Source organism: Oncorhynchus mykiss, chromosome 22, assembly GCF_013265735.2.
Source record: "Oncorhynchus mykiss isolate Arlee chromosome 22, USDA_OmykA_1.1, whole genome shotgun sequence".
Taxonomy (NCBI): Eukaryota; Metazoa; Chordata; class Actinopteri; order Salmoniformes; family Salmonidae; genus Oncorhynchus; species Oncorhynchus mykiss.
This window is the reverse complement of record NC_048586.1, coordinates 44,624,335-44,646,144: the sequence shown is the minus strand read 5'-3', so window position 1 is coordinate 44,646,144 and position 21,810 is coordinate 44,624,335. Positions and strand designations below refer to the sequence as shown.

General features: G+C 42.4%; 1 protein-coding gene and 1 long non-coding RNA gene across 4 annotated transcripts in view; both read left to right on the top strand.

Annotated features, from left to right (window-relative positions):
* The first annotated feature begins 9,812 nt into the window (after positions 1-9,812).
* Positions 9,813-11,261, top strand: LOC110502136. Its single transcript, XR_002470302.2, has 2 exons — positions 9,813-10,143; positions 11,013-11,261. It is a non-coding gene; the product is annotated as an uncharacterized LOC110502136 (long non-coding RNA).
* A 2,690-nt stretch (positions 11,262-13,951) lies between these two features.
* Positions 13,952-21,810, top strand: part of LOC110501919 (alkyldihydroxyacetonephosphate synthase, peroxisomal) — a 33,840-nt gene continuing 25,981 nt past the window's right edge. The window contains exons 1-7 of one of the 3 annotated variants that reach the window (XM_036959400.1): positions 13,952-14,252; positions 18,819-18,908; positions 20,370-20,460; positions 20,569-20,689; positions 20,869-20,946; positions 21,366-21,437; positions 21,666-21,745. In XM_036959400.1, the coding sequence (XP_036815295.1) occupies positions 14,077-14,252; positions 18,819-18,908; positions 20,370-20,460; positions 20,569-20,689; positions 20,869-20,946; positions 21,366-21,437; positions 21,666-21,745 (708 nt within the window). In that variant the 5' untranslated portion in view covers positions 13,952-14,076. The remainder of the gene's footprint in view (positions 14,253-18,818; positions 18,909-20,369; positions 20,461-20,568; positions 20,690-20,868; positions 20,947-21,365; positions 21,438-21,665; positions 21,746-21,810) is intronic. The other 2 variants (XM_036959398.1, XM_036959399.1) reach the window with 2 other exon arrangements.

The window sequence follows — 21,810 nt, the reverse complement described above, 5'->3', positions numbered from 1 at the left end:
CTAAAACCCACAAACTTTTACAGATGCACAATTGAGAGCAGCCTGTTGGGCTGTATCACCACCTGGTACTGCAATTGCACCCCCCTCAACCGCAAGGCTCTCCAGAGGGTGGTGCGGTCTACCCAACGCATCACCAGGGGCAAACTACTTGCCCTCCAGGACACCTACAGCACCCGATGTCACAGGAAGGCCAAAAAGATCAAGGACAACAACCACTTGAGCCACTGCCTGTTCACCCCACTATCATCCAGAAGGCATGGTCAGTACAGGTGCATCAAAACTGGGATCGAGAGATAGTAGCTGTTTTTCAATCTCAAGGCCACCCGACTGTTAAATAGCCATCACTAGCACATTAAGAGAGCGCTGCCCTATATACACTACCGGTCAAATGTTTTAGAACACCTACTCATTCAAGGGTTTTTCTATAATTTTACTATTTTCTACATTGTAGAATAATAGTGAAGACATCAAAACTATGAAATAACACATATGGAATCATGGAGTAAACAAAAAAGTGTTAAATCAAAATATATTTTAAATTAAATTTAAATTAGATTCTTAAAATAGCCACCCTTTGCCTTGATGACAGCTTTGCACACTATTGGCATTCTCTCAACCAGCTTCACTAGGAATGCTTTTCCAACAGTCTTGAAGGAGTTCCCACATATGCTGAGCACTTGTTGGCTGCTTTTCCTTCACTCTGCAGTCCAACTCATCCCAAACTCTCAATTTGGTTGAGGTCTGGGGATTGTGGAGGCCAGGTCATCTGATGCAGCACCCAATCACTCTCCTTCTTGGTAAAATAGCCCTTACACAGGCTGGAGGTGTGTTGGGTCATTGTCTTGTAGAAAAACAAATGATAGACCCACTAAACCCAAACCAGATGGGATGAAGTATTGCTGCAGAATGCTGTTGTAGCCATTCTGGTTAAGTGTGCCTTGAATTCTAAATAAATCACTGACAGTGTCACCAGCAAAGCACCCCCACACCCTAACACCTCCTCCTCCACGCTTTACGGTGGGAAATACACATCTTATAAAGACACAGTGGTTGGAATGAAAAATCTCAAATTTCCACAGGTCTAATGTCCATGCTTTACAGCGGGAACCACACATGCGGAGATCATCCGTTCACCAACGTCTCACAAAGACACGGCAGTTGGAACCAAAAATCTCCAATTTGGACTCCAGACCAAAGGACAAATTCCCACCGGTCTAATGACCATTGCTCGTGTTTCTTGGCCCAAGCGAGTCTCTTCTTCTTATTGGTGTCCTTTAGTAGTGGTTTCTTTGCAGCAATTCGACCATGAAGGCCTGATTCACACAATCTCATCTGAACAGTTGATGTTGAGATGTGTCTGTTACTTGAACTATGTGAAGCATTTATTTGGGGCTGCAATTTCTGAGGCTGGTAACTCTAATAAACTTATCCTCTACAACAGAGGTAACTCCGGGTCTTCCATTCCTGTGGCGGTCCTCATGAGAGCCAGTTTCATCATAGCGCTTGATGGTTTTTGCGACTGCACGTGAAGAAACTTTCAAAGTTCTTGACATTTTCAGCAATGACTGAACTCCATGTCTTAAAAGTAATAATGGTCTGTCGTTTCTCTTTGCTTATTTGAGCTGTTCTTGCCATAATATGGTCTTGGTCTTTTACCAAATAGGGCTATCTTCTGTATGCCTCCCCTACCTTGTCACAACACAACTGATTGGCTCAAATACATTAAGGAAAGAAATTCCACAAATTAACTTAACAAGGCACACCTGTTAATTGAAACGTATTCCAGGTGACTACCTCATCAAATCAAATGTATTTATAAAGCCCTTCTTACACCAGCTGATATCTCAAAGTGCTGTACAGAAACCCAGCCTAAAACCCCCAAACAGCAAGCAATGAAGTTGTAGAAGCACAGTGGCTAGGAAAAACTCCCTGGAAAGGCCAGAACCTAGGAAGAAACCTAGAGAGGAACCAGGCTATGAGGGGTGGCCAGTCCTCTTCTGGCTGTGCTGGGTGGAGAAAATAACAGAACATTTTAAATTTAAGCTATAAAGGCACACTCGTGCAGAATATTGATCACTGTGATTGTTTTCAATAGTACTCAAGTTGTTTCCAGCAGGCCTCACAGCTTACTGCTAGAGAGATGGGGTGGCAACTCATGAAACTTGGTACAATACATAGCGACCTCTTCTGGTTAGATGATGCCAAAGTATTTAATGCACGTGTACAGTTAAGCAATAAGGTTAGAGGATGTGTGTTATATGGCCAATATACCACAGCTAAGGGTTGTTCTTACACACGACGCAATGTGGAGTGCCTGGATACAGCCATTAGCCGTGGTATACTGGCCATATATCACAAACCCGAGGTGCATTATTGCTATTATAAACTGGTTACCAACGTAATTAGAGCAGTAAAAAAATAACTGTTTTGTCATACCCGGGTATACGGTCTGATATACCACGTCTGTCAGCCAATCAGCATTCAGGGCTCGAACCAACTAGTTTATAATAGCTTGTATAGCACAGCAGTCGCAGGCCCTTGCACCCTGTGCAGAGCCACGCTATTTATAGTACAGACGTTATAGTGCTCAGAGTCCGTGTAACTTTACCAGAGCCCCAGAAAAACCCCAGACTGTTGACTCCAGACCAGGTGGTAGCCTACACACTGTTGCCTTTCATAAGAATGGATATTTGCAACACAATACAGGAATTTCACATTCCCCAGTATAGCCTAGTTGTGTGCACAAGTACATAAACATATACAGTGCCTTGCGAAAGTATTCGGCCCCCTTGAACTTTGCGACCTTTTGCCACATTTCAGGCTTCAAACATAAAGATATAAAACTGTATTTGTTTGTGAAGAATCAACAACAAGTGGGACACAATCATGAAGTGGAACGACATTTATTGGATATTTCAAACTTTTTTAACAAATCAAAAACTGAAAAATTGGGCGTGCAAAATTATTCAGCCCCCTTAAGTTAAGAAACCTAGAGAGGAACCAGGCTATGTGGGGTGGCCAGTCCTCTTCTGGCTGTGCCGGGTGGAGATTATAACAGAACATGGCCAAGATGTTCAAATGTTCATAAATGACCAGCATGGTCGAATAATAATAAGGCAGAACAGTTGAAACTGGAGCAGCAGCACGGTCAGGTGGACTGGGGACAGCAAGGAGTCATCATGTCAGGTAGTCCTGGGGCATGGTCCTAGGGCTCAGGTCCTCCGAGAGAGAGAAAGAGAGGAGAGAATTAGAGAACGGACACTTAGATTAACACAGGACACTGAATAGGACAGGAGAAGTACTCCAGATATAACAAACTGACCCTAGCCCCCCGACACATAAACTACTGCAGCATAAATACTGGAGGCTGAGACAGGAGGGGTCAGGAGACACTGTGGCCCCATCCGAGGACACCCCCGGACAGGGCCAAACAGGAAGGATATAACCCCACCCACTTTGCCAAAAGCACAGCCCCCACACCACTAGAGGGATATCTTCAACCACCAACTTACCATCCTGAGACAAGGCTGAGTATAGCCCACAAAGACCTCCGCCACGGCACAACCCAAGGGGGGAGGGGGGGGGGGGGCGCCAACCCAGACAGGATGACCACATCAGTGAATCAACCCACTCAGGTGACGCACCCCTTCCAGGGACGGCATGAGAGAGCCCCAGTAAGCCAGTGACTCAGAGAATCCCAGTGGAAAGAGGGGAACCGGCCAGGCAGAGACAGCAAGGGCGGTTCGTTGCTCCAGAGCCTTTCCGTTCACCCTCCCACTCCTGGGCCAGACTACACTCAATCATATGACCCACTGAAGAGATGAGTCTTCAGTAAAGACTTAAAGGTTGAGACCGAGTTTGCGTCTCTCACATGGGTAGGCAGACCGTTCCATAAAAATGGAGCTCTATAGGAGAAAGCCCTACCTCCAGTTGTTTGCTTAGAAATTCTAGGGACAATTAGGAGGCCTGCGTCTTGTGACCGTAGCGTACGTGTAGGTATGTACGGCAGGACCAAATCAGAGAGATAGGTAGGAGCAAGCCCATGTAATGCTTTGTAGGTTAGCAGTAATACCTTGAAATCAGCCCTTGCTTTGACAGGAAGCCAGTGTAGAGAGGCTAGCACTGGAGTAATATGGTCAAATTTTTTGGTTCTAGTCAGGATTCTAGCAGCCGTATTTAGCACTAACTGAAGTTTATTTAGTGCTTTATCCGGGTAGCCGGAAAGTAGAGCTTTGCAGTAGTCTAACCTAGAAGTTACAAAAGCATGGATTAATTTTTCTGCATCATTTTTGGACAGAAGGTTTCTGATTTTTGCAATGTTACGTAGATGGAAAAAAAGCTGTCCTTGAAATGGTCTTGATATGTTCTTCAAAAGAGAGATCAGGGTCCAGAGTAACGCCGAGGTCCTTCACAGTTTTATTTGAGACGACTGTACAACCATTAAGATTAATTGTCAGATTCAACAGAAGATCTCTTTGTTTCTTGGGACCTAGAACAAGCATCTCTGTTTTGTCCGAGTTTAAAAGTAGAAAGTTTGCAGCCATCCACTTCCTTATGTCTGAAACACATTCTTCTAGCAAGGGCAATTTTGGGGCTTCACCATGTTTCATTGAAATGTACAGCTGTGTGTCATCTGCATAGCAGTGAAAGTTAACATTATGTTTTCGAATAACATCCCCAAGAGGTAAAATATATAGTGAAAACAATAGTGGTCCTAAAACCGAACCTTAAGGAACACCGAAATTTACAGTTGATTTGTCAGAGGACAAACCATTCACAGAGACAAACTGATATCTTTCCGACAGATAAGATCTAAACCAGGCCAGAACTTGTCCATGTAGACCAATTTGGGTTTCCAATCTCTCCAAAAGAATGTGGTGATCGATGGTATCAAAAGCAGCACTAAGGTCTAGGAGCACGAGGACAGATGCAGAGCCTCGGTCCGATGCCATTAAAATGTCATTTACCACCTTCACAAGTGCCGTGTCAGTGCTATGATGGGGTCTAAAACCAGACTGAAGCATTTCGTATACATTGTTTGTCTTCAGGAAGGCAGTGAGTTGTTGCGCAACAGCCTTTTCTAAAATTTTTGAGAGGAATGGAAGATTCGATATAGGCCAATAGTTTTTTATATTTTCTGGGTCAAGGTTTGGCTTTTTCAAGAGAGGCTTTATTACTGCCACTTTTAGTGAGTTTGGTACACATCCGGTGGATAGAGAGACGTTTATTATGTTCAACATAGGAGGGCCAAGCACAGGAAGCAGCTCTTTCAGTAGTTTAGTTGGAATAGGTATGCAGCTTGAAGGTTTAGAGGCCATGATTATTTTCATCATTGTGTCAAGAGATATAGTACTAAAACACTTGAGCGTCTCTCTTGATCCTAGGTCAGGCAGAGTTGTGCAGACTCAGGACAACTGAGCTTTGAAGGAATACGCAGATTTAAGGAGGAGTCTGTAATTTGTTTTCTAATAATCACAATCTTTTCCTCAAAGAAGTTCATGAATTTATCACTGCTAAAGTGAAAGTCATCCTCTCTTGGGGAATGCTGCTTTTTAGTTAGCTTTGCGACAGTATCAAAAAGGAATTTTGGATTGTTCTTATTTTCCTCAATTAAGTTAGAAAAATAGGATGATCGAGCAGCAGTAAGGGCTCTTCGGTACTGCACAGTACTGTCTTTCCAAGCTAGTCGGAAGACTTCCAGTTTGGTGTGGCGCCATTTCCGTTCCAATTTTCTGGAAGCTTGCTTCAGAGCTCGGGTATTTTCTGTGTACCAGGGAGCTAGTTTCTTATGAGAAATGTTTTTAGTTTTTAGGGGTGCAACTGCATCTAGGGTATTGCGCAAGGTTAAATTGAGTTCCTCAGTTAGGTGGTTAACTGATTTTTGTCCTCTGGCGTCCTTGGGTAGACAGAGGGAATCTGGAAGGACATCAAGGAATCTTTGTGTTGTCTGTGAATTTATAGCACGACTTTTGATGATCCTTGGTTGGGGTCTGAGCAGATTATTTGTTGCAATTGCAAACGTAATAAAATGGTGGTCCGATAGTCCAGGATTATGAGGAAAAACATTAAGATCCACAACATTTATTCCATGGGACAAAACTAGGTCCAGCGTATGACTGTGACAGTGAGTGGGTCCAGAGACATGTTGGACAAAACCCACTGAGTCGATGATGGCTCCGAAAGCCTTTTGGAGTGGGTCTGTGGACTTTTCCATGTGAATATTAAAGTCACCAAAGATTAGAATATTATCCGCTATGACTACAAGGTCCGATAGGAATTCAGGGAACTCAGTGAGGAACGCTGTATATGGCCCAGGAGGCCTGTAAACAGTAGCTATAAAAAGTGATTGAGTAGGCTGCATAGATTTCATGACTAGAAGCTCAAAAGACGAAAACGTCATTTTTTTTTTTGTAAATTGAAATTTGCTATCGTAAATGTTAGCAACACCTCCGCCTTTGCGGGATGCACGGGGGATATGGTCACTAGTGTAGCCAGGAGGTGAGGCCTCATTTAACACAGTAAATTCATCAGGCTTGGGAATGGGCGAGGGGACGTTCTAAAGTTATAGTGTTACATTGGTGCCGTGACCCGGATCACTGGTTGCTACGGAAAAGGAGGAGGTCAAAAGGGGGGTGAGTGTAACGGATGTGAAACAGCTAGATTAGTTAGCGGTGGTGCGCGCTAAATAGCGTTTCAATCGGTGACGTCACTTGCTCTGAAACCTTGAAGTAGTAGTTCCCCTTGCTCTGCAAGGGCCGTGGCTTTTGTGGAGCGATGGTTAACGATGCTTCGTGGGTGACTGTTGTTGATGTGTGCAGAGGGTCCCTGGTTTGCGCCCGGGTATGGGCGAGGGGACGGTCTAAAGTTATACTGTTACACATACAAGCCAGTGAATTCTATGCGTGAGTCAACAGGATGAGTCAACAGACGTGGAGAGCCTGGCACAGCTCCTGGTACATGTCCGTTACCAGTGGCGGTTCTACCTTGTATGGCTCCCTGGGCGAAACCCCCCTTCAGCCAAAAAATCCCCACCACCAACTCTAATTATTATTCAGACATTTGGAACAACACAAATAAATCATCATGTAATTTAAAACAATATGAATATAAAAATATATACAAAAATAAGACTCAAATATCAAAAAGTAGTAACAAGGACAAATAGAAACTAATTGTAATATATAAATACAAAATAAAATAAGAACTTCATTATTGCACTATTACCCTATTGCGAAGAAAAACACACAAATAAAACTAAATTGCACAAATCCTAAATCACACAAATACACAAATGGAATAACACATTTATAAAGAAGAGAACCTGATTATTACACTATTGCACTTCAAACAAGAAACACACAAACTAATTTGCACACCTGCCATCTGAACCCTGACCTTTCCTGCCTTCCTTGACGCAAAGTCATCCATGACATCATCATAAGAACTCTGCCCAGCAATTGCATTATTTAATACTGGTGACAGCAAGGCCACTAAGGCGTTCCTGTGACATGGTGGACCTCAGGTAGTGTGCAGACTGGTTTTCTATTAATCTTAATGATTTTGCACAAACCAGTAAAAAAAAAAAAATGCAACAATATGTCTGTGAGACTATATATTCACAGTATTATGAATGAATTGTGGTTTATTTGGTAGCATTTCGTAGTGTGACTGATTTTATTAATTCCATTAGTACTGTACAAAGTTAGAGGTGTGTTTTTTGATAAAATCCCCCTATACCCCTACCTCGGGCTTCCAGGGGGGAGACCTGAGGTCAACCTATCCCCCGCTACCCCTACCTCGGGCTTCCAGAGGGGAGACCTGAGGTCAACCTACCCCCCGCTACCCCTACCTCGGGCTTCCAGAGGGGAGACCTGAGGTCAACCTACCCCCCGCTACCCCTACCTCGGGCTTCCAGAGGGGAGACCTGAGGTCAACCTACCCCCTGCTCCCCTCCCCATCTCGTACTTCTGAGTGGGAGACCTTCCCAGGCAGTAGCCTGCCTAGCTCACAAACTAGAATCAGGGCATCCACTCCTGCAAGGTTAATTTACCCACAGTCCCACATGGTGACATGATACCATTGACGTGACGTGCAAATGAAAACCGAAAGAAAACCGATCACGCAAATGTCACCAATCCAAATGTTTTTTTGTGCTGGCACCCTGTGCCGCCCCAGGGAAAATGCCGGCTGCCTATGTCGCCCATTCCTAAATCCGCTGCTGTCCATTACGTTTATGGGGGGTCAATTAAGGAAGACATCCTCTTCTGCAAACCACTGGAAACCAGGACAACATGAGAGGATATTTTTAAAGTACTGGACAGCTTTGTGACATCAAATGGACATTGGTGGTCAAGATGTGTTGGTATCTGTACTGATGGCGCAAAAGCCATGACAGGGAGACATAGTGGAGTAGTAACGCGCGTGCAAGCAGTTGCTCCCGACGCCACTTGGGTACACTGCAGAATCCACCGAGAGGCTCTTGCTGCCAAAGGAATGCCTGACAGCTTCAAAGACATTTTGGACACTACAGTGAAAATTATTCACTTTGTTAAAGCAAGGCCCCTGAACTCTTTTCTGCACTATGCAATGATATGGGCAGCGACCATGTAATGCTTTTGCAACATACAGAAGTGCCAAGATGAATTTAAAGTTATTTTTACTAACCATAATTTTCACTTGTCTGACCGCTTGCATGATGACGACTGGCCTATCTGGGTGGTGTTTTTTCTCATCTGAATGATCTGAATCTGGGATTACAGGGACTCTCCGCAAGTATATTCAATGTGCAGGACAAAATTGAGGCTACGATTAAGAAGTTTGAGCTCTTCTCTGTCTGCATTAACAAGGACAACACAGAGGTATTTCCATCATTGTATGATTTTTTTGTGTGCAAATGAACTCAAGCTTACAGACGATGTCAAATGTGGTATAGCGAAGCACCTGAGTGAGTTGGGTGAGCAATTACACAGGTACTTTCCCTAAATGGATGACACAAACAACTGGATTTGTTATCCCTTTCATGCCCTGCCTCCACTTAGCGATATCTGAACAAGAGAGCCTCATCGAAATTGCAACAAGCGGTTCTGTGAAAATTGAATTTAATCAGAAGCCACTGCCAGATTTCTGGATACGGCTGCACTCAGAGTATTTGCCTTGGCAAATCGCGCTGTTAAGACTCTGATGCCCTCTGCAACCACGTACCTATGTGAGAGTGTATTCTCGGCCCACACTAGTATGAAAACTAAATACAGGCACAGACTGTGTGGAAAATGACTCTCTCCAAAACAACCCAACATTGCAGAGTTATGTGCATCCTTTCAAGCACACCCTTCTCATTAACCTGTGGTGAGATATTCACAATTTTCAATTAACAAATCAGGTTTAAATATAAGATGATTAAATATAGAGCAAAATGATTGATTATGGGGCCTCCCGGGTGGCGCAGTGGTTAAGGGCGCTGTACTGCAGCGCCAACTGTGCCATCAGAGTCCCTGGGTTCGCGCGATGAGTGTGTGTGTGGCAGGATTACAATTACAGCAAAAAAAAACTACATTGTGTGCTGACTGACCCTGGTGCTAGAGGGGGTACGCAGCTGGAAGTTGAATGTTTGAAGGGGACTTGGGAACCACTGCGTCTAGTCTAACATTCTGACACCTGCGAGGTTGGGACCACTTTGCAATTAAGTAGCGTTTGAAACATGTCATGAGGTGGTCATACGACGAGCTCCAACAATTTATCTGTAAAGAGCCTCACTACCTCTAGCTACCTTACCTACAACACCGTACACTTACTTCACTGTTCCACTATCTGAAATTATACGGGTTTTTTTTTCTTCTCAAGCGCGCCCACGAATACGCGTTCACGTTTGGCAGCTCCACGTCGACATTCTTCCAGCTACAGACTGAACTGCACAGGGCTGAAATAATAGAATAAGAGGTAAAAACGGCGTGAATGCACCAATACGAACACTGTATGGAGGCTCCAAAGAGGGACGTCAACCGCGAAATTAGGAAGTGGAAAAACTCTTGCTTGCTTTGATAGTTTGTCCTGCAACCGTTGTAGATAGGCCACTGGTTTTTGCATTTTATTATCGGTTTGCCCTCGTGCTTGATCGCAACCTTTAAGAGCTCCCGTTTCTACCAGGTACCGTATGATCAGTTGCATTTCTTTAGCTTCTCATTATAGTGTTCACATTTAGAATATGAAGCTATGCTATGGCATTTCACATCTGCTAATAGTATTCCAACATCTTTTAATTCACTGTTTGATTTTGGACTTTGTAACTTCATGACAATAAGCAACTCTCCAAACTGTATTGAATATACATGTATTTGTTACTGTAATCTGAAGTGGAATATGTTGAATATTTGCCTTGTTGTATAGGTAGACTATATTTTCATTGTGAAAATCAATCTGTGGCTTGTGGGAAAAACTCCCAACAAGTAGGTTAAACAGCGTAATGTACGTGGGCGTCTTACCCTTGGAGTGAACGATTCAACATTAAGAAATTCATGATTTCAAATTTGGAACCCTTTTAGGCACGTCATCAGTTCCACATATGGAGCGCTCTAATTGTTGCCTTTACTACCTTGAAGATAGTCAAGGTTGAACTGCGAAGTAAACATCTTATGAACGAAAATGTATCTTGCCTCTTACTGTGTGATATTGTATGATTTCATCATTTGTGTGGTGGGGGGGGTTGGTGTCAGAGTGTGAGAATCAATCCAAGTTTCCAACAGCAGTCTTTCCATTCACTCCTCTCTGTGTTTTAATAAGCCCAGAGAATTAGTTACAGTTCCACATAATACACTTTTTGTAAAGCACTCAGCTGTGGTTGATTTCAGTTTAATCTCAAATCATGCTGGAGTTTAACTTTTAGGTTTCAATATTGTGTTCAGAAAGTCATCCCAACCTCCATAATTACATCTTCCACACTACAGTGTTAATTCAAAGTGTTTATCAACCCAGCACATCAATAGGAAACTTACATTTCATTCTCTTATATGTTGCAGGTGGAGTAGTGAAAAGGGGTTGGCACTGTGGCTGTCCAAGTAAAGTTCTGTGATACACTTAGACTCTAATTGTTTGCAGTCAGTGCATTACAGAACTTTATTTTGGGAGTTAATGCTCTGGCCTGAGGGAAATAAATCTACCATCTGGAGAGCGGGAGCATTATACCACAACATGCCACTTGCAGACTTCAATAGGGAAACTCCTTGTCACTAAAAGTGTTCTAAGAATAAACTTTATTTTGACAATGACATGCCTCGTGAGTTTTCACCTACTTGTGAATGTATTAATTTGCTTATAATTAAAAGACTCACTTTGGTCTGTTGGTATCAGAGTGAAATGTCTGAAATTATGATTGAAAAATGGAGTAGCAGAAAGACCTAGTAGATGGTTGCATCACTTTCTATAGGGTGACCCAGCGAGCCATATGGAAACTCCAGACTCCAGTCATCCCCTCATGTTCACTTTGTCATGTGACTCATGGAGGTGAGAAAGTTAAACAAGAGCAGTTTAAATGTTCAAACCTATTTTTCAGTGACCTGGATCCTAATGTACGCGTCTTACCACATATTAATGAACCTAATCAAAACCCATAAACATTGATATCAAAGATTTTTTTTAAAGGATTATTTTCTGTTGTGTATTGACATTGTATCCTGTGAATGGAAGTTATGCCTAATTATCTGTTGTATCATTCATTGCTGGAGTGTTGCAAATATAAATCTAATCAACTATTTCAGAGATGTATATGACAGCCAATAGGAAGTTAGGATGAAACGTTGCTATTCTGCAGTGTAGGCTGTCTGTCCAAGCAGTATGAATCAACGGTTCTTTCAAAGCAAACGTTTCACACACAAAAATAAAAGGCAGATAATTACATATAAAAACTAAAAGTGCAATAACATCACTGGTTCTATAAAGGGCACAACTTGTTAGTCTAATTTAGAGATTCTCTGGAACTTTTGTATACTTGTTAGCGCTCACCAGCCAAATGTGATCCCCGAAAATTGCGTACTGAGTCACATGTGTGGATATGTGCTCCACGTCATTGCTCTGCTGTGTGTGCGCGCGTCTTGCTAGCGGTCACTCAAATGGCGAGGGGCTGAAGCTCATTGGCTAGAACTCGAATTGCTAAGGGGCATGGGGGAAAATGCACAGCATAGCTTCCAGAAAAAAAAGTAGCTTTCAAACTAGGGATTTCATGGATAATTGAGGTAAAACAGTACATATGCTCATAGATTACACATGTATGAACTACACATTGATACGTCCGGTTCAAAGCGGGAAGATTTTAAAAAAATACTACGGGCTGCGGTCCAAACACTTAAGACAGACCCTATCCCCTCAACCATAACATTAAGTGGACACTTCTGAAGACGTGTCATGACGTCTGACGAGTATTCACTTGCAGGGTAAGGGAGGAAGGAATCATTTTTAAATTGACCACTCTTTCATCCCGCGATGATTGGGTTTGCAGCCACCGGTAGCTACAGTCAATTATGGTTGCAGGTCTACTTATATTAAATATATAAATTTATAATATACACCTACTGTATGATAGCTAGCAAATTAATTAGCTAACTACCGTTGGCCTGCCTAGCTGGAACTTCTGAAGGAAAGGCTGAGGGGCTTACTGTTGCACATTTCCCTTGCTTGGCTAATCATTTGGGCCACCCGCCAAGATTTTATTTTTTATTTATTTTACCTTTATTTAACCAGGTAGGCAAGTTGAGAAAAGTTCTCATTTACAATTGCGACCTGGCCAAGATGGTAACAGGGATTGCCCCAAGGGCATAAGGCGAGGGTAAGTGGACGAGGGTGTGTCTTTTAAATGTTTGGACCATAGCCCTAGTAGTCACCAAAGTTCCAGACCATATTTTTAAAGATACATGCACACATTTAAGCAATATGACATATTTTTCCTGCTATTAAATTAGATTACTTTCTTATAATAAAATCAACATTTTTCTCTGTGTTTTGAAAAAGTTTTGAATTTCAGTTCTCCCAAAGCCCAGTTCATTCATCATGGTTAATATTTAGAGAGCTTCTGTGCTAAGCTTAAGTAAGTAATCATTAGGCTACCTGTGCACGGATCAAATCTGTCTGAGAAAAAGGCAGTCACTGGCACAGCGAAAGAAGAGTTGCGTTGATGCATGTTGAGAATGCCATTCTTATAAACTCTGGAATTTCTTTCACTTGCCACTTCTCCTGAAAGGATGACCTCCAAACTATGGGCATCAAGTTTCCATGAACTAAAGACCTACTCTCAAACTCGTATGAATGTAACTGACAGTCCAAATCAACATACTTGTAAGCTTGTCCTATGCTACAAAACTTGTTATGGATAAGGGAAAACTCATTCATTTATATTCTTCCAAGAATCAATATAATTTTTGGAATGACAATTGAACAGCAGTAAATTACACATTGTGCCTTGTAAAAATATTTGTCTAATATAATATTTTTCAGTGACTGTAGCTCTCATCAACTAGATTCAGATGTGGGACTATTTTTAATTTTTTATTCTTGAGCTGATGGTCTGGGGACCGGAACATAATTACAAATAATTTGACTGCGAATTCACTGCAAGAATCCCAAACAGATATAATATTTGACTAAAACATAATCATTTAAAAGCTTGCTTACATTTGTATATGATCACCTGTCTCTCTATTATGCGTGGAATACTTGGGAACAGATTTCTCAAATTAAAATCACTTGGAGCTGATCTCCAGGTGTTTTTACAGTATTTTATGTACAACAATAAAATATACAAATATATATATATTAAAAAAATTTTGCTCAGAAAATGTGTTGGGCCAAATAAAACCACCCGCACAAATTCGGCCCGCGGGCCGCCAGTTGGGGAAACGTGCTCTATGGACTTCCAGCAATTCAATTAAAGTAACAACAAAGATAGGCGATAATGTAACCAATTTTGCAACATTGTAATATGTATTGAAAACACAAATGAAATGCAAAGCATGATGGGATTTGATTACAATTTAGCTCATATCTTATTATCGTTGTGACAGCTGCCTTTCCGTGCACAAACACGGAAGCAGTATGGCGTCAAACAACAATAGCTCCGACAGGCAACGAATTGCACAGCAAAGATTAAGCAGAATTGCAGCGCATTTACATAAACATGAGGACGGTAACTCGGGAATTATCGCAAAAGAATGCAAAATTGATGCGACTGGTTCACCGGAAGAGAATAAAGGGACGGTGCCGAGAAAGAGGTAGGAATTGGCGGTGGTAATAGGGTAGAAGTGGCTGAATATGAGGGCTATCCATCCTGGCATGTTATCTTGTCAATTAAAAACACATAATTGGTGTCTTACAAACTGAGATCTCCCTTGACATATTATTTAGACATCTCTGCTTTAATTTAGCTAAGAAAATGAGCCAGCAGAATGTGCGGTAGTGGTCCTTAAACAAAGTGTTCATTCATTGAAGTGGGTGCAGCGGGACTGTATTCTATGCTAATCTTTTTCATTGTAGTTAGCTAGGCTACTTATTTAAAATGTGTTTCAGTAATGTTTTGATCTCTCACCCTGTTGAAATGAAAGTTCAGGTCAGACCTACACTAGGATTGTACCAAATTTGTCATAGCTTGCCTGCGTTATATGACCCACACTAGCCGACTAAACTCCTAGATTTACGATGGAGTTGAGCGGCGACTAGTGTGGGCGGACTGGAGCTCCTACACCACATAAAATGCTTTTCTTTTTTGTATAAAACAAAACTACTGATTTCAGGACCCAAAGAATAGACTGGAATTACACACAAGTGTTCTGTTTAATTGCGGGCTATTCTTTTAGGTGCTGGAATTAGTAGGTTATGATACAATTCGTTTTTATCTGACCTCGGAGCTCCAGTCTGACACCACTAGTCGTCGCTCAACTCCATCGTAAATCTAGGAGTTGAGTTTAATCGGCAAGACCCACACGAGCCGCTCGTGACAGTGGGCAGCTGAAGTTTATGTAAAACCACAAGATCAGCTTGCCAACATTTGTGACTATTTAAAGCTAGCCTATTCCATTATGCATGTATATTGTTAGCTATAGCTTGATTAAAACTACGGGTGACGTTTTGAATGCTGACAATATTCTGAACAACGACTAGGGAAATGTCAACTCTGTTTGAGTGACATGAACAGAACAAGCTAGCTAGCTACTATACATTATTGAATAGAAGGGATCATTATAATGGTAATATTTTTTTTATATTCTTCATTATATTATCATATCAAATTTTTATCTGGAGGTTAATGTTTTTCCAGATTCAGAAATGGGATAAAGTTGAGCAGTTAACTTTAAACTTGGATCTGATTTGGCTAAGACCTGTGGTGGTCTGACAATCAGTTCGTAATGAGACGAGTTGAATGTTAAAGCTTTCACAATCGTGCTGTAGTGACATAACCCTGATTTTATTTTTAAGTGCCTTGCTCAAGGGCAATTGTCACCTTATCAGCTCGGGTATTCGAACCAGCGACCTTTCATGTACAGGCCCAACGCTGCAACCGCTAGACTACCTACCACCCTGTGACTGCTAGTGTCAGATATGCCTTAGACCACACTACCATATTTGCGTTTCGTAGAGTATTGCATGAACCACTCACCCATGTAACCCTGAACAATCCATTATCCTGCATTCAACTGTGACGTGGCCTGTGTGAGGAAGTGTTATCATCGTTCTACCACAGGAATGTTAATGATTTATTTATGTATTATGTTTGGCTCTTCAATGTGCAGTTGGGAAATGTTTTGTGGAGCGATGGGTAACGATGCTTCGTGGGTGACTGTTGTTGATGTGTGCAGAGGGTCCCTGGTTCGAGCCCGGGTATGGGCGAAGGTCTTCATTGTGCAGTTGGGAAATGTTTGATATTAATATAGAATGTTTTTGTTTTTTTGAGAAGCAGAAGTGCTGAGGCTTATTTTAGATGAACCCTATAGGTGAGCTCCTGAGTGGAGCAGCGGTCTAAGGCACTGCAATCTCAGTGCTAGAGGCGTCACTACAGACCCTGGTTCGATTTCTAGGCTGTATCACAACCGGCCTTGATTGGGAGTCCCATAGGGCGGTGCGCTATTGGCCCAGCGTTGTTAGGGTCTGGCCCGGGGTAGGCCGTCATTGTAAATTTAACTGACTTGCCTAGTTAAATAAAGGTTAAATAAATAGCCTGTTGGTCAGTTAGGCTATGGGCAATTCCATGTTAACAGAGTGATGCTGAGACTCAGATTTTTCACTTTAAAATGTGTCAAACAAAAAACAATTATTGCAAAGTTAAACAAACCATACAACTGTATGCACAAGGATTACATTAAAATTAAAATGTAAGTTCTAGATAGAAAGCAAGTCCCTGTGTGGCTCAGTTGGTAGAGCATGGCACTTGCAAAGCCAGGGTTGTGGCTTTGATTCCCACGAGGGACCAAGGACAGACAAATATGAAAATGTATGCACTCACTACTGTAAGTCCCTCTGGATAAGTGCGTCAGCTAAATGACTAAAATGTAAAGACATTTTTGATCGATTGTATGTGCGCTAATTCCCATTCTATAATTTTAGTTTTTGTCTTTCGGTTTTGTACAACAGTTGAAAATACAATGTTTTTGGGTTATTAAAAATATGTTTCACCGTGGTTTAGCAGGTACAGTGATTCTCTACACTATATATTGCTTGTTTTGTCACAAACTGAAATTAGGCGAACTATTCCAATTTTAGCAACCAGGAAATGGCTGAGTGATTTCTGCACATTGCAGCTTTTTTTAATTATTTTTTTTTTAAGTGAAAAATCTGAGTCTCAGCATCACTCTGTTACTGTGGAATTGCCCCAATGCTACCTTTCTGGTGCGATGAGTTTGGTTTAACCTGGAAGCCAGATTTCTGCTGGTTTGTTGGTCTCTCTCTATTGCCAAATGTATGGTCATTTTGTGCTGACAAGTGACCAAAAATGTTTTAATTATGACATTAAATTATAAAACTGTCTATGCCTAATTCTCCAGTGTGAGCCCACCCAGCCCCATTTCCAAATGTAAAAAAGACTGTTGAGTACAACTTGTATTGTTATCTGTATGTGTAAATGTTACCTTCATGAATTTACCCTCATTGCTCACATTGCGCTTATCACTGGAGAGTAGGAATGTTCCCTGCTACAAAGCTGGGCTAACTGGTCCTGGTCTTGCTGGAATGTCAGTCTGGATTTGACCTACTTCATAAACAACCTATACATTTGCACCCATCGTTTTCAAATGGCATTTTAACCTTCTTTTAACCTTCTTAATTTTTTATATATATATATTTTTAGTTACAATTCAGAGTTTGTAAAATCAACAGTCTAACTTCTTGACTATTGACTCATTCTGTTGTAATAACTTGATGGCAGCCACAAAACAAGGCTACCTTTTGAACAAGGCGCTGATCTAGCAGCTAATTACTAGCCTAATGGTCTGGTCATCGTCATGCAGTGTAATATTCGTTACCGTAGCTGCAAAAGATTCCCCCAGCTCTTTGAGGCCAGACGGCCGTTGCTTCCATTTAATTATACAATAAATTAATTCATCTCTGGGCAGTTGTATTCTTCTGCTTGTTTAGGTTGTGACAGGACATCACAGAGTTGTGTCATGGTCCGTTGAGATGACAGGCTGTGATAGACTGGCATTGAGAGTATGTCGCTCTCGCTCTCATTTCCCAGGCTCCTCATAAATTACACTGGCTGCCTGTTTGGCAGGCATTCCTCATGGGTTTTTCTCAACCATGTGTACCAACTTAAGGTATGGATCCCTCCTAGGGGTAGTGGCCTGTTTCCTCTGGCCGGCTGCCGTAGTGGCCTGTTTCCTCTGGCCGGCTGTTGTAGTGGCCTGTTTCCTCTGGCGAGGAATATCTGAAAAGCATTCCCTTGGGATGAGCGTAGTGATTTAACACAGACAAAGAAACACATTTACTAAACTGTCAGTTTTATTATTCAGTAGATCTATGGAGATACTAAAATTCTGCCTGATACTTTCAGTTCAGTGTTCAAACTTGTTTCTTGAATCCTCTAACCTGATTTAGCATAATGCTAAGCCGACAAATGGTATTTATTTGGAACACTTTTAGGAGGATAAACCCAACCTTCGTTGGCCACACCTTTTCTCCTAATGATCATCTATAGTTATTCATCATGCTGCTCCCCCTTGGAATGAGATCTAAGCCACTCTCTGTCTAATGACTGCTGTTCATGCTGTTTGAAGGTAACAGGTTTTCTTCCCCATTTGTTACTGTGCCTACAGGCTTTTGTAGTTGGCTGTGTGTAGTCCACAGGGGAACGACCACCTCTGAGACAAGGCCTAGGTGTGACTGGAGCTTCCCATACTGCCAATACACTAAGGAAGAGCCACGACGTGGAAAGCCCATTTTTGAATAACGGGAGAGCCACGATGTGGAAAGCCCATTTTTTGAATAACGGGAGAGCCACGACGTGGAAAGCCCAGTTTTTGAATAACGGGAGAGCCACAACGTGGAAAGCCCATTTTTGAATAACGGGAGAGCCACGACGTGGAAAGCCCATTTTTGAATAACAGATGGCAAAACAAGGGAACTACAACACATTCCCCATTTGCAAATAGACCACTAATCCAAATACTAGCCTACTGTGCAACAGGATGTCAAGTATGAGGGTGCAAGTCCATGGTCTTTTAAAAGTGCTTCCTTGTATTGTCTTGGTCCCTTGACATTTGACCTGTGTCGTCTCTGACAGCGTTATTACAGTATTAGCTTCTACTACTAACAATAACTAAATTGACCAACTGTTTCTTGTTCTCTCCCAGGCAGGAGATTATGAAGTGGAATGGCTGGGGGTACAGTGACTCCAAATTCCTCTTTAACAAGAAGGGTCAAGCAGAGTTTACAGGCAAAAGGTACAGAATACTGTCTCAACATCTTCAACTGTTGTTTTACTCTCACGGAAGAAAATCTGGATTGTCTCAGACAATCTGTAGGCTAAATAATCTATTCACGTGTTGATTGAGAATTCTATCTTAGTTGTTCACTTCTTTGCACAGGCTACCACCTAAAACTGGTTCCCGACATTTCTTGATTTTTTATGTATTTAAATAGTTGATTATTGGCGTACTCGTTTGACATTTTACTGCATTGTTAGGAGTCGGTAACATAAGCGTTTCACTGCACCCGCTAAATAAATCCTGCTGAACTGTGTGTGCCAACTGTGGGATTCCACAAACTCGGTCCTGGTGCCCCCTCATGGATGCATTTTTGTGTGTTTTTGCCCTAGCATAACACAGCTGACTTAAATAACCAACTCATCATCAAGCTTTGATGATTTGAATCAGCTGTCTAGTGCTAGGCCAATAAACAAAAGGGCCGGGATCGAGTTTCGGGAAAACCCTGTTGTACGTGATCAATAGACTTTGATTTGAAAACCTCCCACTCCTCTCCAGCCTCATTCAGAGTGGGGTACTAGTGCCACCTAGTGGCTGGTATCGGTACTCTGCTTATCTTGTTTTGATTTAGTCTCCAGACATCAGGTCAACGAGTGGGATTATCAGCTGTTTGAAACTGCCCTTTTATTACCTTTCATGGAATGTTTCTTCTTACCATTGACTAGGGGTGGGTGCTTTTGTTTTGTTTCTGCTAACAGTTGTCATGGGAACAATTGTTGGAAATATGTTGAGTGCTGATGTAGGAAGTGATTAGTTTGAATCTCTGTGTTTTTTTATTTTTTTAAAGAAGCCTAACCTATCGTCTCTCCACTCTCGCTGATAACGAGGGTATGACTTGAATCCACACTGGCTGCAGTATGGATCTGTTTTCTTTGGCACAACATCTTCTGTTCTGAACCTTTTTATCTTTGGTCTGTATGATAGAGGCAGAGATGGTGGCGTATGGGTTTCGCAACAGAAAGCCTGTGTGATTTTTACAGGATGCTGAGTAGCAAATGGTTCCTCTGTTAGTCTTTACTAGAAGTTGTATCATCGACATTTCCTGTTCTGTGCTTTCTCATGCGTGGTTTGAGAGATGGAAGAAATGAAAGTGAATGAGAATTCTCCTCTTTTCATTAAGGAGTGTGTTTTTTAATGGTCTGCTGGACAAAGACGGACTACAGTTCCCTGGTGTGTTGGCCTCTACTGTGCCAGCGGTTCAATTATACAGTGTCTGGCCTGGGCTGGCGCCACAGGGACAGCGTGGTCACTAGGCTCACCTAATAACCGCTAAGCTCAAACAACCACACACTGACTCCATACCCATAACAGACCATCTGTATTTCAGCAGTTCCCAGCGTAACACCTAGGTCAGAGGGGATGTGTTTATGATTTGGGTAAAGCTTTCTTTTAAGCCTGTGTGTTTTTGGTTCATTGCAGGTATAGGCTAAGTGGGATGACCCTGCCCAGATTGCAGGACTGGTTTGAAAATACCTTTGGTGCCAGTGTGAAGCATAAAAGCCCTGCGACAGTAAGTGTCGTCGGTTTTCAACCCCCATGTCTCCTGTTGGCGTGAATTCCAATGACGGCAGCCAGCGACCAGTTAATGGCTCCTCCTCCTCCCATGTCTTTGTCCCAGCCAGTCCTGAATGCCAGCGTTGTGCCGCCGCCCAGACTGAACGAGGCATTCGTAGAGAACCTGAAGGCCACAGGCATCCCATTCTCCAATGAGGCGGAGGACAGGGTGTTCCGTGCCCACGGTGAGGCATGCTGGGAATGCTCCGGTCCTGCAGGGGACTGGGTCTCATACAGACAGTGTGTGTGATGCCATCTTTATTCTTACACATGCGGTATTATGAACATCGCACTAATTATACTGATCATACAATCATAATTGCTTTTGTCGTAGTATTTTTTTTAATTCACCTTGTGTTAACAGGTCATTGCTTACATGAAATCTTTGCTCTCAGAGAAGGGAAGAAATTTGAGCGTGTTCCAGACATGGTGGTGTGGCCAAGTGAGTTTTACATCAACTCACGTTTCCACCCCCCCCCCCCCCTCCCTCCCACAATGCATTGCTTCTCTTCATCCTGGCTCAGGTTTTTATTTGAAGGTTTAATCTCTGCTGAGGCGTAGGGATATTGATATGTATGAGAGGTGGCTTAATAAGAAGTGTCAGGTGGATTGGACACCCAGTACACCAGGCCCAGCACAGTATAGTCATGAATCATGGCAGATTGGTTCGCTGCAGTTATGGCTGGTACCTTTTTATCATGCAAATTTGTGTTGACTGATGGCTGGAATTTGATTTAGCAGACTCTGTGCCGTTGCTACTCTTGTTATCGATGTAACACTAACATATAGCTGTGTGTTTAGAAAATGACACGGGATAAAATGTCCATCCAAGATATTGTTCTGTATCCTTTGCCTCCGCAGACTGCCACAAAGATGTGGTGAAAATTGTGGAGCTGGCGTGCAAGCACAATGTTTGTCTGATACCGTACGGCGGTGAGTCTTTCACTGTTGCAAACCCAATATTATAATGTTTTTATTTATGTTTTTACAAACTTTACAATATATTTCTGATTAGAATGATATGCCCTGTTTTTTTCCTTGTGGCTTGACCAGGGAAAGTGCTGGTTATAGCCTGCTGCTAGGACCCAGAGCTTTCCCCTGGTGATGTGGTCAGGGAGAGGTCCTAACCCTAACCCCTCTAGTCTCCTGTCCCCCATCCAGGAGGTACCAGTGTGACCAGTGCTCTAGAGTGCCCCCCGGAGGAGACCCGCTGCATCGTCTCTCTGGATACTTCCCAGATGGTGGGGAATGAACCGACTTGGAGACAGTACACATTAGATCCACTCTGAGAGTCACACGTCGTAGA